The sequence below is a fragment of the Argiope bruennichi genome, chromosome 11 (genome assembly GCF_947563725.1).
Source record: "Argiope bruennichi chromosome 11, qqArgBrue1.1, whole genome shotgun sequence".
In the NCBI taxonomy this organism is placed as follows: Eukaryota; Metazoa; Arthropoda; class Arachnida; order Araneae; family Araneidae; genus Argiope; species Argiope bruennichi.
The window spans coordinates 33,882,084-33,897,853 of NC_079161.1; the positions used below are offsets into that span (position 1 = coordinate 33,882,084).

Genomic DNA, 15,770 nt, shown 5'->3' on the forward strand with positions numbered 1-15,770 from the left:
TAAATATCCGTTAATATTAATTTTATCTACGAAAGTTTCAATGATTTTTAAGATATTAATTAGAACTATTGTCAAGAAATTTATCAACTACTATTATCAAGCAACTATTATCAAATTTTTTTTTTATCATTGGAGGTATTTGAAAGTAATATCAATACGAGAAATAAGATAAAATTACTTAAACGTTTAAGAAGTTATCTAAAAATATACCATAGCATAAAGAATTCTTAATGATTTACATCAGCTTTTCGAAAAACGAAAGAAATTACCTTGATTGGTAATTTTACATAAGGAGCCATCTTAAAAAGACTGATGATGATAAATTTATTCTGATAATATTTGCAAACTTTAAGTTAATTTTAATTTCAAAAACTTGTAGTATGACAGGCTTTTCTATAACATTGAATGAAGTAGAACAAGCATGCCAAACTTGCCACTTATATAAATTTAAATTTTACTTATCAGATTAATTATTTTATAAATTCATCATCGTTTAATTCAATTTAAATTCTTGTATAACGTATTATTCTGTGATTTTCATTGATTCGGAAAAGCATGAAAGTTAACTAGATCCCCACAAACAAGTTAAAAGTGTAAGTGGGCCATATAGAATTTTATATAAAGATGAATGGTTTGTCCAAATTATAATAAAACAAATCAGTTAAAATAAATCACAACCAAACAAATTTGACATCCATTTCATTTGTTTATTCACACTATTGCCATTTACATAAAACATAAATCTTCTTTTACGTTACAAAAATCATTTCAATATAAGTTGAGTTGTTTCATTTAATATTATAAACTTTTTAGAAACTTTTGAATTATTTTTGTTTAAATATATATTTTTTTAATTACGCCTCGTGGCAATGATATGAATTATATATTTGTAATAGATATATTTGTTAAAGTCGCGACAATGAAACTACTTCTAAAGTCGCATCCTGGAAAAGAACAAGAAAAATAGTGAAATCGGTGTTTTTTGGCAGGGCATCACTTATACTTTTTCCTATTCGAGGAAATAGTGTTCTGAGAGAAATTTTTTGTTACTTACACATTAAATGCTACTGATTCTGACACACCGAAACGTTCGTTTTTATTGTGTGCCTGTACCCCAGTCAATAAGTGCTTTAACCCTTTAAAGGGCCATTTTTTTCTGGTAATATTATGTTAAAATATTTTCAGGCTTGAAATTAGAATAAGAAAAGGGATTCATTTAGCTTATTAGATAAATTTAATTTGATTCATTAATTAATTTGGTGAATTATTAATTAAGTAACAAATCAAGACACATCATTTTGTGTGAAATAAAGAACTGAAGCATCTAAGTTTCTGTCTTTCTAAAAAAATTTGTCAGAACTTATGCCAACCTACATAATTTCATACAAAGATTGATAAATTTGGTGGGAAACATACTTCCCACGGCCCTAAAAAGGGTTAAAGCACGAAAACAATTTCATACACTCATTTTGGAATGTTGCCAAAATTCCTAGACGAATACTAAAATTCATGCACCGTGAACTTCAATCCCAATAATCCAGGAGGGAGTCACAGAATAATTAGGATTTTAACAATGGCATAGAGTTTAAATACAATACAAAAAAAGCATAAAAGTTTCCTAATATGAAAAAAGACTGCAAGATTCTTCATATGCCACTCCTTGAATACTTTGCATGATGTTTAATGGATGATTTGATTCATTAAACGCAAACCGTTGCGTATCCATATACTATTTTTATCGTAATCGTTTTAATTATCTGCTCACAAAATAATAACCTGTATCTGGAAACGTGTTCATGTACTCATAAAAATAAATGAAATGGTTGTTTTTTCAAACTGAGCTTTAAGAATTTCTTTGCGTTGATAATCGGCAAATTTCGCTTATTATTATTTTAAAATTTGGCCTCGTAATTTCGCCTATTATTGTTTTAAAATTAGGTCTCGCAATTTCGCCTATTATGGTTTTAAAATTAGGCCTCGTAATTTCGCCTATTATTGTTTTAAAATTAGGCCTCGCAATTTCGCCTATTATTGTTTTAAAATTAGGCCTCGTAATTTCGCCTATTATTGTTTTAAAATTAGGCCTCGTAATTTCGCCTATTATTGTTTTAAAATTAGGCCTCGTTTGCGAAACGAAAAACTGACTAACGCTGCAACATCAAAATATTTGCATTTGATTCGTTACTTAAACTGTCAACCTAGTTCGGAGATTCTATTTCAGTTTACAGTTAGAAACTTCATCACCAATTAACCACTTTTGTGTACTAATAACATTCATGGGCAGGAAAAGAGGATAGTATACATAGGTCTTTAAATTAATGTAGTTTGAACGGAGCGAAACAATACAGTGGAACATCGCATGAGCATACTTTGTTTCCGAATCTTACTCGTAAAGCAAAACAATCGTTAAGCGAAACATTTCTTTTCCCACAGGAATCCGTGTGATGTGGGACAATGCGTTCTTCCATAGAAAAAAAATACTTAAACAAATGTATAATAAGGAAATTTAATATTTTAAATATATAAACAAGAAATTTTACTAAGGACATTTGAGTTTTACTTTAAATAAAATAAAATTATTCAAATGAAAAATTGGACGTATGTCTAAGTAAAATTGGATGCAACTGTTAAGTGAATGTTTGCATGTAAATACAACTAAGTAAGTGAATATAAGTGCATTATTCAAATAAAAACTGATTATAAGTAAGTGTAAGTGCAAAATCACTTAAAATATAACTGTTAAATTTTATTTCTCAAAAAGCGACTGTTATGATTCAGAAAAATGGAAATACAATTACATGTGTGTCGGTTCATACACATATATAATATAAAATCATATTTTTAATAACATTTCTTTCTTTCTTATATATCAAAATAAGATGCATTATTTAGTATATAATTAAACTCACTATCAGTATGTAAACTTGATATATAAAATTTTAAATTAATGATTTTTTTTGGCCTGTCATTCTATTTTAGAGTTGAAAACTTATATGCTAAGTATTGCGAATGTGATGTTTAGAAGAATTACGGAAAATATTTATTTCGACTCGCAAAATAAAGTAAAGTGTTCTGTGAAGAGCTCGATGGATAAAATATTCAATTTATTTTATTTTCAGGTGTCTGTTGAAGAATTCGGCGGTGTGAAAACTCACGTGTTGAAGGCGGATGGGGAAAATATTCCTGTAACAAATGAAAACAGGCAAGGTATCTAGGGATGTTACTTCTTTTTAAAGTTTAACGTTGATTTTATATCAATTTTACTCTGTTGTCTCTAGGAGTATAACGTTTAACTTTGCATTAACTTGGCATTAATTTTCTTATTACTATAAAAGGTTCAGGGCTATATAAAGCTTCTGTATATCAAGAAGACAGAGAAAACATGATTACAAGTCAAAAAGCAAATCGAATTATATGGAAGTACATAATAAATTTAATCATCAAAACAAGAAAGTTTTATTTTGCATTCAACATTCAAACGCCAAGAAAGTTTAATATAAAAATATTTTCGACATTTTATTTTTCAGAATATGTACAGTTGTATACGGAGCTTATTCTAAACAAGGCCATATATCAACCTTTCAAAGCGTTTTATCTCGGATTTCACAGCGTATGTGCATCAAACGCTCTTATTGTAAGTATCTCTTCACTTTCGCATCTAAGCTCTAAGATTAAATTATAAAACAGATGCATTTTATATCGGTCACTTAATCATCGAATTAATAATGATTACTTGCTAATTGCAATGGGAAATATTTTTGGATCTTTTAAATTCTAATTAATGTGTCTTTACAATGTTACTAAAGCCAAAATGGGCTGTCAAGTAGGAACTGTTAGAATTTTATCTACTTATATTTAAATTGCCTCTAAAGAATAAAGAATAATAAGCGTTATACAGGGGGTTGCCGAATTCGACTGACACATTCAGAGGGGTGATAGTAGGTTTCAAGAGGATAAAGAATCCCCATACAACATGGTGTCCCAAACGTCGTTTAGGGGTGAAAATTGCAAAAATATGGGGAGTCAGCAAACCTTTGGAAACTATAAAAAATTAATAAAAAAATAACAAATGGTGTTTCAACCATGAATTTTTTTAAAGTGTATGCACATTTTTAAAGGCTATTTTTCATGTAAGTAACATGCTGGTTTGTTGAACCAGGGGGTCATAAATTATTGAAAACGAAAAAGTAGTTTAGAACTCTAAGTTGCAAAAATATTAAAACTTTAAGAAAAATAAAAGCTTGAAAATATAAGGAATTTTATACTCTTTAATTTGATATAAGTCTGTAGTGTGAAAACTGAGGAAGTTTTAAGATATTCAAGAAAAAATAGAATGTTTGCCGGGAAACATCGCTGCAACATCGGCACCGATGTTTACAGAAGGTGCTGCAAAATTCTATCGAAAAATTCTGAGGAGTAATAGTAGGCAACAAGGCGATAAGAATTTTCAAAGAAATATAAAGTCTCAAATGACGTTGAAAATTTATTTGCTGGAATACAGATACAGCATACATTTTACAGCACAGACATTTTAACATAAGAAAGGAGACGATGAGAAACTTTTATAAAAATTGCTCAATGTTTAAGGCGCGAAGGGGTCCCACATTTGACCTCGTTATTTTGAAGGATCCTGTCTCCCGCAACCGTCTATTAATATTTGCAAAGGTGCTGTGGTGTGGACAACGCCTACTTGGATATTGCTATTGGTATATTCTTTGTGCTAGCCGTCCATTACCATCCGCTCGGTCGTAAATTAAATGCATATCCGCATATTCGGCATTTGTGAAATTTGACATGTTGTTTGCGAATGAAACTTATCAACTATTAATTCTGAATTCGCTGAAACATCGTTATCGATGTTGCAGCGATGTTTCCTGGCAAACATTTTAGTTTTTCGTGAATATCTTAAAATCTCCTCAGTTTTCACACTACAGACTTATATCAAATCAAAGAGAGTAAAATTCCTTATATTTTCAAGCTTCTATTTTTCTTAAAGTTTTAATATTTTTGCTGATAAGGGTGCTAAACCACTTTTTTGTTTTCAATAATTTACGACTCCCTTGTTTCATCAAATCAGCATGTTACTTACATGAAAATAGCCTTTACGCATGTGCTTTCACTTAAAAAAAATTCATAGTTGAAACACCTTTTTTTATTTTTTATTAATTTTTAACAGTTTCCAAAAGTTTGTCGACTTCTTATATTTTCGCAATTTCACCCCCTAAATGTCGTTTGGGACCCCATGCTGTATGGGGATTCTTTATCCACCTGATGCCTACTACCACCTCTTTGAATGTGTCGGTCGAATTCGGTAACACCCTGTATATTGAAGTCCCACTCGACTGTTTTGCGTTTTTTGCATGTGTATAATTTTTTGAAGTCCTAAACCAAAAATAGTGGTAGTTACTGATAAAGTCTTAATTTCGTGACAAATGTATCTAAAGAAAATATCACATATTAGAGGTCAGTTTCAAAATTGCATTTAACTTCATCGGTCATGATGCTAAAAAATTTTTAGTTACAAAGTATCAAAAGACAAATTTATGAGTTGTTGAAAACAATAACAACCAGTTAGATTTTCTCTCTACAGACAATAAAAGACTACAGACCAAGCCGTTTAACTGGAATTCTCGAATTTGTTAAATATTTAATTTGGAGTAAAGAAATACTTTTTAAAGTTTCCATAATTTAATTTAATTGCGATTATGACATCATTCCGGAATCATGTCCAAAAAAAAAACTTTTTACACCATTTTAAAATCCTAAAAAGTTATACCAATATAATCACCATCCAATTTCTGAATCGTGTCAATTTAAAAAAAATGTTTTTTCATAGTTTCAAATGCTAATGCAATAGTTGTAATTAGCCAATTTATTTTATAAAACGCATTTACTAAATGGGATATATTTGTTTTTAGAAAGGCTTATTACGCTCGTACTTATTCTAAGATATCACTAATTCCCAAATCGTATTCCAAACTAGCTCATTGTCTGAAGTTTTACCGAATTTTTATTCGTTCATTTATTTAAAATTAAATCGATCCATGTCATGTTGGTACTGTTGCATGTAATACAGTTAACTTAAGCATCAATTTTTCTTTAGTTTATTTTTTCACCAATGGGTGGCGTACACGTATCATGTTAATTCGAAAAAGTTCTAAAATTAATCTGAAAGGAAAGGAAAAAAAGTGAAAGAAACTTAAAAGTGGCCCCATATACAAAATGTATACATACTTTCGGAAAAATATACACCAAATAGAATAATAGATGCAGTCAATATGGAATGGAACACTAAAAATAAGGGGTGGATCCTTGCACAGCCCACCTCTTGGCGTCTTTTTGAATTCTCGCCAAACCAGTGGCAATAACGTCGCCAATGTGGCAACCAATGTGTACACGGATTATGGAGAACTGTCTAGAATCTTATAGAATCTTAAATTTTTTAATTATTATTAATTAATTATTATTATTATTATATATTATTATTATATTATATTATAGATTATTATTATTATAGTATTAATTATAATTATAAATTATTTTTAAAAATTTGAAAAATTTTATTAATTATTTAAAAAATTTAAATTTTAAAAAAATATTATTATTATATCTGGCCTTTAAGTATCGTTTTTCAGTTGAAAATTAATATTAATAAGAAATATTCTATTAGTAGTCAACTTGGCGAGATTTCAAATAAGTCGCCAAGAGTGGGCCCATCTAGGATTTTACCAAAGTAAGCATATGATCTTTATTTTCATAGTCATTCGAAGATTAATCATGTCAACTAATCCCACGATATTCCAGATAGCACGTAGGTGAGATTAAATAGTTGTCCATAATACAATATGAACGTGAGAACTAGGATTTAATCCTAATGAAATAGGGTTATGTAAACCAGCTGCAGGAAGTGACTCCCCTGCATTAATAAATTGGGAAGGATAGTTAATTAAAGATACTTGTGATACGTACTAAACCAAACAGTACTAAATGTCGAGGAATTTTACTCAATATTAATTTTTTTAGATGCTTCGTCCTGAAGAAGTGGAAATGCTTGTTTGCGGTTGTCCAACTCTCGATATGGACGAGTTAAGGAAAGTCACCGTGTATGATGGCTTCCACGAAGAAGAGCCCATCATTAAGTAAATTTCTGATGATATTTTTTATAAGCTGTAAGGAAGGGTATGCATGATGTAAAAATCGTTTGAAACTGTTTCCACGAAGTCACTTCTTGGCCAGTGGATGCTCATTAATAAAGATTTTCACAAAATTTTATTTTACTTTTTCTTAATTAAAAGTTAAATTTAAAAGTTTGATTAAAAGTCAATCAAAAAGGTTAAACAGCTTTTCCGTCTTCATCAGCACTTGCTACATTGAGAACACAAGATAAATATGAAAAGTCAGTAACATGAAAAAAAAGTTTCTGTTCGACATATCTTCCTGTAACTTGAGTAGTTATTCATAAGCAATTGCTTCTTCTTCCGTTGACCCAATGTCTAATGTAAAATATAGTCAGCAACAAGTTGCATAATAGCATTGACTACCACTTGGTTTTTGAAATATCTACAAGGATATTGTTACTTCTCAAACATAGTAGGCGAGTCTATTCTTTTGCTCTGTAAATGGGAAAACACATATACTCTGTGGTGAGGAGTGTCGACGAAAGAGGCAAAACAATACTGGATTACGATACTAAACTTTTATGCTGCTGTAATGACACAATAGAGGGAAAAGGAAGGGCTTTGTTCTGGTATTGTTCATATGGAAACAAAACAAACCATTTGAGAGTAATAATGAATGTTAAAATATTATGCGTCTAAAACGTTCAAAAAGGATTATCTGCATATATAAAATCGTACAAACTTTAAAATTCAGTAAGACAATATGTCATGAACAGATTTCTCATGGAAAAATAATAGGATAAACAAAATTTAGTTAATATATAATCAGGAAATTCTGTTTCCATTCTTAGATGTACATGGTTTTGATAATAAGTGGTGTTAGGAAAAAAAATCGATTTATTGCAATCATCCTTTCATGTAAGCTATCTGTACAATAAAAATGTAGATTTATTTAGAAATTTACTTGTTTTATTAATTTTATTTTATTCATCTAGTTTTTGGAAGTGAAATAGTATTTTTTCTGTGTGTTCATTATTTTTTATTTACTGATCTCTACAAACTTAAACTGTGATAATTGTTGTTTATTTATTTTTTTAACTATTTAGTTTTCACAACGTTAATTTTTAAGTAATTTCTTTCAGAGAGTTTTGGGAAATTCTGAAAAGTTATAGCCCTGATTTGCAAAAACAGTTCCTAAGATTTACAACTGGAAGTGACAGAGTTCCTGTTGGAGGAATGGGAGAGATGACATTTAAAATCTCTGCCCTTAATCACAATACTGATATGTAAGTATTGTATCACCAGCAAAACAGAATTATTCTTGCAGTGTATATAATCAATGCCATAATCGTGGATTGCAGTGTACTTTTATGAAACTGTTCGATTTATGTAAATAAAATCAATGAAAGTTGATTTATTCATAATATCTTGCATTTCGTAGACTGAAGTTTGACTTTAGTTTGTCTTCAAACTAATCAAAAATTTTTAGGTGCAAATTTTCATTCAAAACAATAAAGGCCTGTCTTAAAAGAAAGCTACAGTACACTCCTGAGTATCTGGCCTAATGTGATGAAAGAACAGGCCGGATAATAAAAAATCCGGATAGGCCGGAGTTCTATGAACTCTTTTCTTGGCCAACTAATATCTGAAGACAAAATTTTTATACAATGACTCACTGTTAAAATACGTATTTTCTCACTTCTTATTGAGTACCAGGTCTTCCCTTTATTTCAAGCCACGTAGAATGTGAACGCGGCAGCTTCCCGGTGAATCATAGAAGCAGTTGCCGGTAACGTGTCGAATTAAAATAGATGGCTCTATACTGATAGTTTATATACTGTACTACACGTTTCAAGAATTTATTAGAGAAAAAGTAGGTTAAAGGATATAAACCATTCACATTTTAACATAAATTTTGTAACCTTCACTGTGGTACACTAAAAAAAAATATTATGCATACCCCAAGAACAATTTACGAGTACTGTACAGGTATAATCAGGAACACCGGCAACAAGTGAGGTCCGTTACACACTTATTAAGCAATAAACAATGAGCAAAACGCTACTCTTTTCTTGTCACAACTTGCATTTTGCAGACGACACGTTGGAGGAACGTAGCATTACTTAGCATTTCTTCTAATTCCTTCTAATTCTTCCATTCCTTCTTTCCATTAGCATCCCTTCTAATTCCTTGGCAATGTTGTCAATGCAACGCCTTGCTTTTATTTAATTATGATAAACGAAAACTAGGCTGGATAGTCGCGAACTGGATACTAGCGAGTGTACTGTATTTGAAATTCAGCACATATGCGTAGGAGCGTTTCATGATAGTTTTCTGGGCCCCCTTCTTTATTTTATTTCAGTTCATGAATTTTCTAAATGCCTTCCTACTTGCCTCTATTCAGATGATACAGCTGTTTTGGGATTAGGAAATATAGAAACATTTGTTCTAATAATATTACAAAAGGTTTTAAATCGTATTGAAAAATTGTTAGAATTTTCAAAATTTTTGAGAAATCTGATAAAATCAAGGCTTTCTTTTTCATTTTTTTTCTAAAAAAGTCATAATAGATGAATTATAAACTCTCTTATTTTGTTTGGAAATCCTATTAAAAAGCATCTCGCATTAAATGTCTTAGTATGGAACTGGACAATAAGCTCATATTTTCAGTGCATATATTATATACCGAAAAAAAAAGTTTTGTAAAAAGAATTTATTTCAATTTACCTTTGATAGATAAGTATTCCATATTGTCAATAAAAAAGAAGGTGCTTCTATATTTATCAGGCCAATGTTCACTCATGTACCTCCTGTCTGGGGGATGATAACAGCTACAAGAAACACGTAATTCAAATTTAATCTCATTACAAATATGCCCTAGTTCATCAGAAGACTAAGAACTATTCGTTTAGGACTAAGAACGTGGCGTCCCTCACCGAATAGACACACTACCAGCATTTGCACATCCGCCGTGTTTTCCCATATGCAAACTCTCATAGAGAAAATACAAATATTCCATGAGCTTAGCGGTGTAAATAACCGGAGCCGGAACCCACGGTAATTAGGAGTTGGGCTATGCTACAGTGTTGTTGCTCGCCATGCTAGTACAATATTATAAATATTTACGTCTTAGTAAATTATTAGTGGTAGATAAACTCTTGTATTTTTTTTTCACCCCTAAAAGAATAATGAAAGACAATGACCATAGAACAAAGTTGTTCTGCACACTTTTTAGATTATCGAATTTGCTCATTCATTGTCACTTCCTATTTGCTCACAGCAATGCTAATTACAATTTCCTTTACAAAACGACTAAATGGTTCATTCCACCCAGATCATCATGATAAACTTTTTTCTATGAAATCTGTTACTGGCGTTGTTAAAATCCTTATATTCACGATAAATGTAGGTATTTTGTATAATTTCTTGTCTTTTTTTTTTCTTGTCTGATATCTTCCACTCTCTCCCCCTTCTTTTTATTCATCTCCTATGGAACTTATGCGTTTCTGCTGTGTTTGCTTATAGCAGTAAAAGCTGTAACTGAAATTAATCAAAAGTGCATTGCACTAACCTCATGAACATAAACTATTTCTATCATTATCTCGCAATAATAATTCGAATTCTATATAATGAAACATCGTGTGATGATAGATGCACAATAATTCATGAGAAATAATGTCATACCCACCAAACAAAAATCTGAAGCATTTGAAAATTTCATATAAAAACCTTCTAGATTATCCAAGTGAAGAACAGCCCAATCGCTCATGAAACTGTTCAGCCTTCTTTGCACACAGACAAGAATTGAAAACAGAATGGAATTAAAATTTTAAGTAAAAACTGCTTTTTTGTAAATTTATTTCTGAAATGTTATCCTGCCTATTTCATATTAAATTTATTACACTGCACAAGTGGCATTTGCTTTCTTATTACTTGCATAAATTTTCAAAATTATTTATTAAAGGAATTATTTATAGTATTTATTAATTATTTATAGTATTAATTATTTTTAATTATTTGTAGTATTCTGTACGAAAACACAAAGAACTATATTTACCACTAAAACTTATTACACTGTTGTAAATTCTATAATTATAGAGCAAGTTAACAAATTTCATAATTCTTTGTTTATTCTTTTAATTTCTGTCATAATTTTAACAAGTACTTTTTGCCGAATAGTACTATCAATGATTTTATGAACGTTTTTGTAAGAATATTTAACACGCGTTACAGCCCAGGTGAAAATTTAATAAATAATTTTTAATAAATATGACAATGTTATGACAAATATTTATTCCGTCACTCATTTGGATATTCATCACTCATTCTGCTAAATCGTCAAACTAAACAGGATACAGCTGGTATCGCATTCCTTCATATAATGACTTGGTAAAATGGTAGTTTAGTGTGCCCTTTGCTGCGTCAAGGATGCCACGTCGCCAATAAAGGTGGGGGACAAAATAAACAATTTTGCAAACAGTTACAGTTATCACTTTCTGCATTAAAATGATGATCTTTACTGATAAGCATAGTTTTTTCCCGAGTTATTTATTTATTAATTAATTAATTTTAGGATCACTATCGCTGCTTATCTTAACAATTTTGAAATAAAGAAGGTTTGCAAACCGGCTGCGCCGGTCTGTTGTGTAGAGAGAAAAATTTAGAGCAAGCAATACCTTAGGCATCTGAAGAAGGCACCGGGCAAAATTTTTTTACTTAAAAAAACACATCCTACGGCTTTGCTAGCAGCGGGAGCGGGAACATAGTATGATTTCGCTAGCTGTTTTTGACGAATATTATGTTTTTATTTTAAAATTGAACTTTGTATGTATTTTACTGGAAAATCTTATTTATTGGACTACTAATTCATCTGTTTTTAAATATCTCACCCCACACTCATTGTATAATAGATTCATACCATTCACTTTATTTTAATGATATATATTTTTAATCAATGACATTTACATGGAAGTTTTTTAGAATATTTTATAGGTTTTTACATATTTACACGCCGCTCTCCACAAGTAACAACATTTATTTTCATCAAGATAAATAGTTTAATCGCAACTGTCTAGGTCAGTAAAATGAGATAGCTACGAGGCAGCACCACACTAATTGATCTCCCCTCTTTTTTTATAGGTTTTTATCTTGTAAGTTTTTATTTTGGGAATATTTTAATCTTCTGTATGGGTTTTTAAAGTACGTTTTCTATTTAGTGTGTTTTGTCCTGTCCACTTTTGATGTGTTTCTATGTGATTTTAATGTGTGTTGTCCATTTTGATGTGTTTTTCGTATTTTTGTGTGTTGCGTTTTGCAGTTGTAATGTCAACAGTCTGCATGGCCGTGTTGGAGAAGTTGATGCCTGGATCCCACCCTCTGACTGGACTTCGTCTCAGTCTGCCATCTTTTTCAAAGTCCATCGGGACACGGGACAGTAAAATTTTTTAAAAAATAGGCCCCCCGGTTTGGCTACTACTGCCGACCGGGTGGCGGGTTGGATATTAATTAAATTATATTAATAATTAATAAATTAGAAAAAATTACACTTATACCTGCAGTTTGGGATCCCCGACTCCTTGCTGGTTCGGTCCCCTTCCACACCTAGAAAAAAAAGATCAAAAACAGTAAGAATAATATAAACCCGGGGTTCCGATGGTACGATGAAATGTAATGAGATGAAGTTAGGGGGGAGGAAATAATTAATAACGTAATAAAAAAATCAAACAATACAATACCTCTCTTCTTATCCACCTAATAGAAGCATCAAACATATTAAAAACAGTATAAAATAATATTATTAATCAAACAACCTAAGTAAACTTAATTGCAATACTTAAAATATCACTCATTCATTTATCCATCCATCTGGTTAGTAAAAGAGCCCGATGGGCCTTCCTCCTCCTCCACTGCCCATGTGCATAAAAGTGTTAGTAACTGTTGTTAGTCTATTTGAGCTATAAGTTTGCTTTTGCTTTGTCAGTTCTGCTATTGCTGTGTCAGTTCTGCTTTTATTTTTCTTTTGTCAGTTCTGCTTTTATTTTATTTTGTCGGTTCTGCTTTTATTTTTCTTTTGTCAGTTCTGCTTTTTTGTTTTGCCAGTTTTGCTTTTTGTGTTCGTCAGTTCTGCTGGCCCCGACAGGGCAATTGTCTAATCTCCCCAATTGATGGGTAGAGCCATGTGAATTACCAAAAACCACTATATGTTAATCAGTTCATGTAATTAAATACTGCCCATGTCGGGGCAATGTTTGTAATTTTCTTTGAACCAAATAAATCTGTCCGTTGAGCTGGTTTGGCCCGCGGGATCTCCGGTGGGCTGGGGTGGATCTTCCCGTTTCCCCTCTGGTGGTTTTACACCCATTTTGGGTAAACTGGGGGACTCGTGGGTATCCACTTTCCACTCCTAATAAGTTTTATATTTCCTGTTATTTTCATTTTAGAATTTGCGTTGCATTTTATTCCAGCTTGAAATCTGTCAACCCTGTTTTGATTTAAGTAGAATATGTTTTGCTTGCTTCAAGTACAGAATTTTGTACGATACGTTATTTTGACCTTTTTGATGTACGGATCGTTTGATCAATTTCAGTCTACTTCATCTGTAAATACTCTGATACGTTTCTATCATCATTATGTAAATAGCCTCATCAAATTCCGATTACGAAAACGAAAGTGGTATTCCAAGTCATAACACTAGCACATTGAGTATATGGACTGTGTGAAGAACAGGAACAGTAAATAATCAAAGAAACAACAGAGGAAGAAGCAATCAAAACATTCTCCATGCAAAGCATCCTTTTCCCAACTTCATCTACTCGTAATCTATATATATATATATATATATATATATATATATATATATATATATATATATATATATATATATATATATATATATATATATATATATATATATATATATATATATATATATATATATATATATATATATATATATATATATATATATATATATATATATATATATATATATATATATATATATATATATATATTCCCCTCACCCTTCATCCATTTTGAAGGATTGCAGAGGATTTTTAAAGTAAGAATTTAGACGATTTCTTCAAGCGCATGCCGCCAGTTAAGAATGGCAAAAGAATAAACATTTTCTGTTCGTATTCACATTAAAAATAGCATTGCAGTATCTTATTTGCAGTAAAAAAACTTTTAATTATAATACAAAACTAAACTAAATCTTTAGTCGATATTTTATTTTTTATTTAACATTTTTGATAAAATAGTTGTAGTTCATTTACAACTCAACCATTGTAAAAAGTAGTAAACAAAATAGCATTTGGGTTACTGTAAGATCGTTTCGTCGAATTCTTATATTGGCGACAAACGCGGGGACACACTAAAGTACAATTCAACCAATGATTTTAAGACAGTCAGCTTAAAATCAATGAAAAGAAGAAATGGAATTAAAATTCTCTAAACCTTAGCACTTAGATACGTATACTTATTTTTTTATTAAAAATCGAAATTCAGTAAGTGGATTTAGAAGGCATATATTTTGCATACTTAATTGCTTGCCTAACAAAGCATTTAAAATTAGCTACTAATCACAGCAACTAATTAGTATATGAATATCATGAGATATAGGTTGGAACACCAAGCTTCCTTTAAAAGTCTGTTTTGAAACATTGTTATTTAACAACCATTTCGAGTGACGAGTATCATTCTTGAATAATGTGTATCCGTTACCTGCTGTATAAAATATGTTTTAAAAATCAGCTGTTTATCAAAATCTTGTTTTTGTTGACAAATTCAAAATTCTTTTTACTTCTAGGTTGCCCATTTCTCACACCTGTTTCAATCAGCTAGTACTCCCGAGGTACAAGAACAGGGATATTTTGAGAGAAAAATTAACGATCGCCATTTCCAATGCTGAAGGATTTGGGCTGGAATAAGCGCCCTCTGTTGTTGCATCCTGTACTACTGAGATAAAAATAGAGATTTAAGAAATCGATTTTTTTTAAAAATCGGATATGAGATAAATAAACTTTCTACTGGAATGCAAAGTAAGCAACTGGAGCTGAATAGATTGCTGAACATTTGGGATAGCCTTTCGGAACGAAAGTTACTATGAACAAAAATATACTGTACATATATGCTATCTAAAAATTCAATAAAGAGTAAAAACTGTGAAATTTAATTTGTTTATCTGTAAAAAAGCAGCTTCATTTAAAGTAGGGGAAAAGATTCTTATTCTAAATGAATTGTAAGGCATTTGTTATTTTCATTATAAATTTACGTTTTAAAATATAGCAAAACATTAAATTAATTTGTTTTTAAACTTTATGCTTTGTATGAATGCGAATTTTTGTACTTTAATTTGAAAAAATGCAATTACGCATTTCTAAAAGACATGATCAAATATTCTTTATAAATTTAAATGAAAATTTATTCACTCATAATAGATAAATTATGAGTGACATTATTACATTACATTCACTCATAATAGATAAATCTCAGAATGAAATGGGTAAATTCAGCGCCACCTAATGGTGGCTTTGGCAAAACGTGTGTCATTGAACTAGCTATTTAGAATACGAATGACTGGCAAGAATCAACACGCAACTGTGGTTTGACCTGGAAGTTAATTCGCAGTTTGGTGAACACATATACATTCCA

The 15,770-nt window shown here is 30.7% G+C and overlaps 1 protein-coding gene across 1 annotated transcript in view; it reads left to right on the forward strand.

Annotated features, from left to right (window-relative positions):
• The window catches only part of LOC129957212 (probable E3 ubiquitin-protein ligase HECTD2), a 74,858-nt gene extending 59,594 nt beyond the window's left edge, over positions 1 to 15,264 (forward strand). Inside the window, exons 17-21 of the mRNA XM_056069435.1 lie at positions 3,120 to 3,207; positions 3,528 to 3,634; positions 7,024 to 7,139; positions 8,261 to 8,404; positions 14,926 to 15,264. Of these exons, the coding sequence (XP_055925410.1) occupies positions 3,120 to 3,207; positions 3,528 to 3,634; positions 7,024 to 7,139; positions 8,261 to 8,404; positions 14,926 to 15,046 (576 nt within the window). The 3' untranslated portion in view covers positions 15,047 to 15,264. The remainder of the gene's footprint in view (positions 1 to 3,119; positions 3,208 to 3,527; positions 3,635 to 7,023; positions 7,140 to 8,260; positions 8,405 to 14,925) is intronic.
• Positions 15,265 to 15,770: the final 506 nt, after the last annotated feature.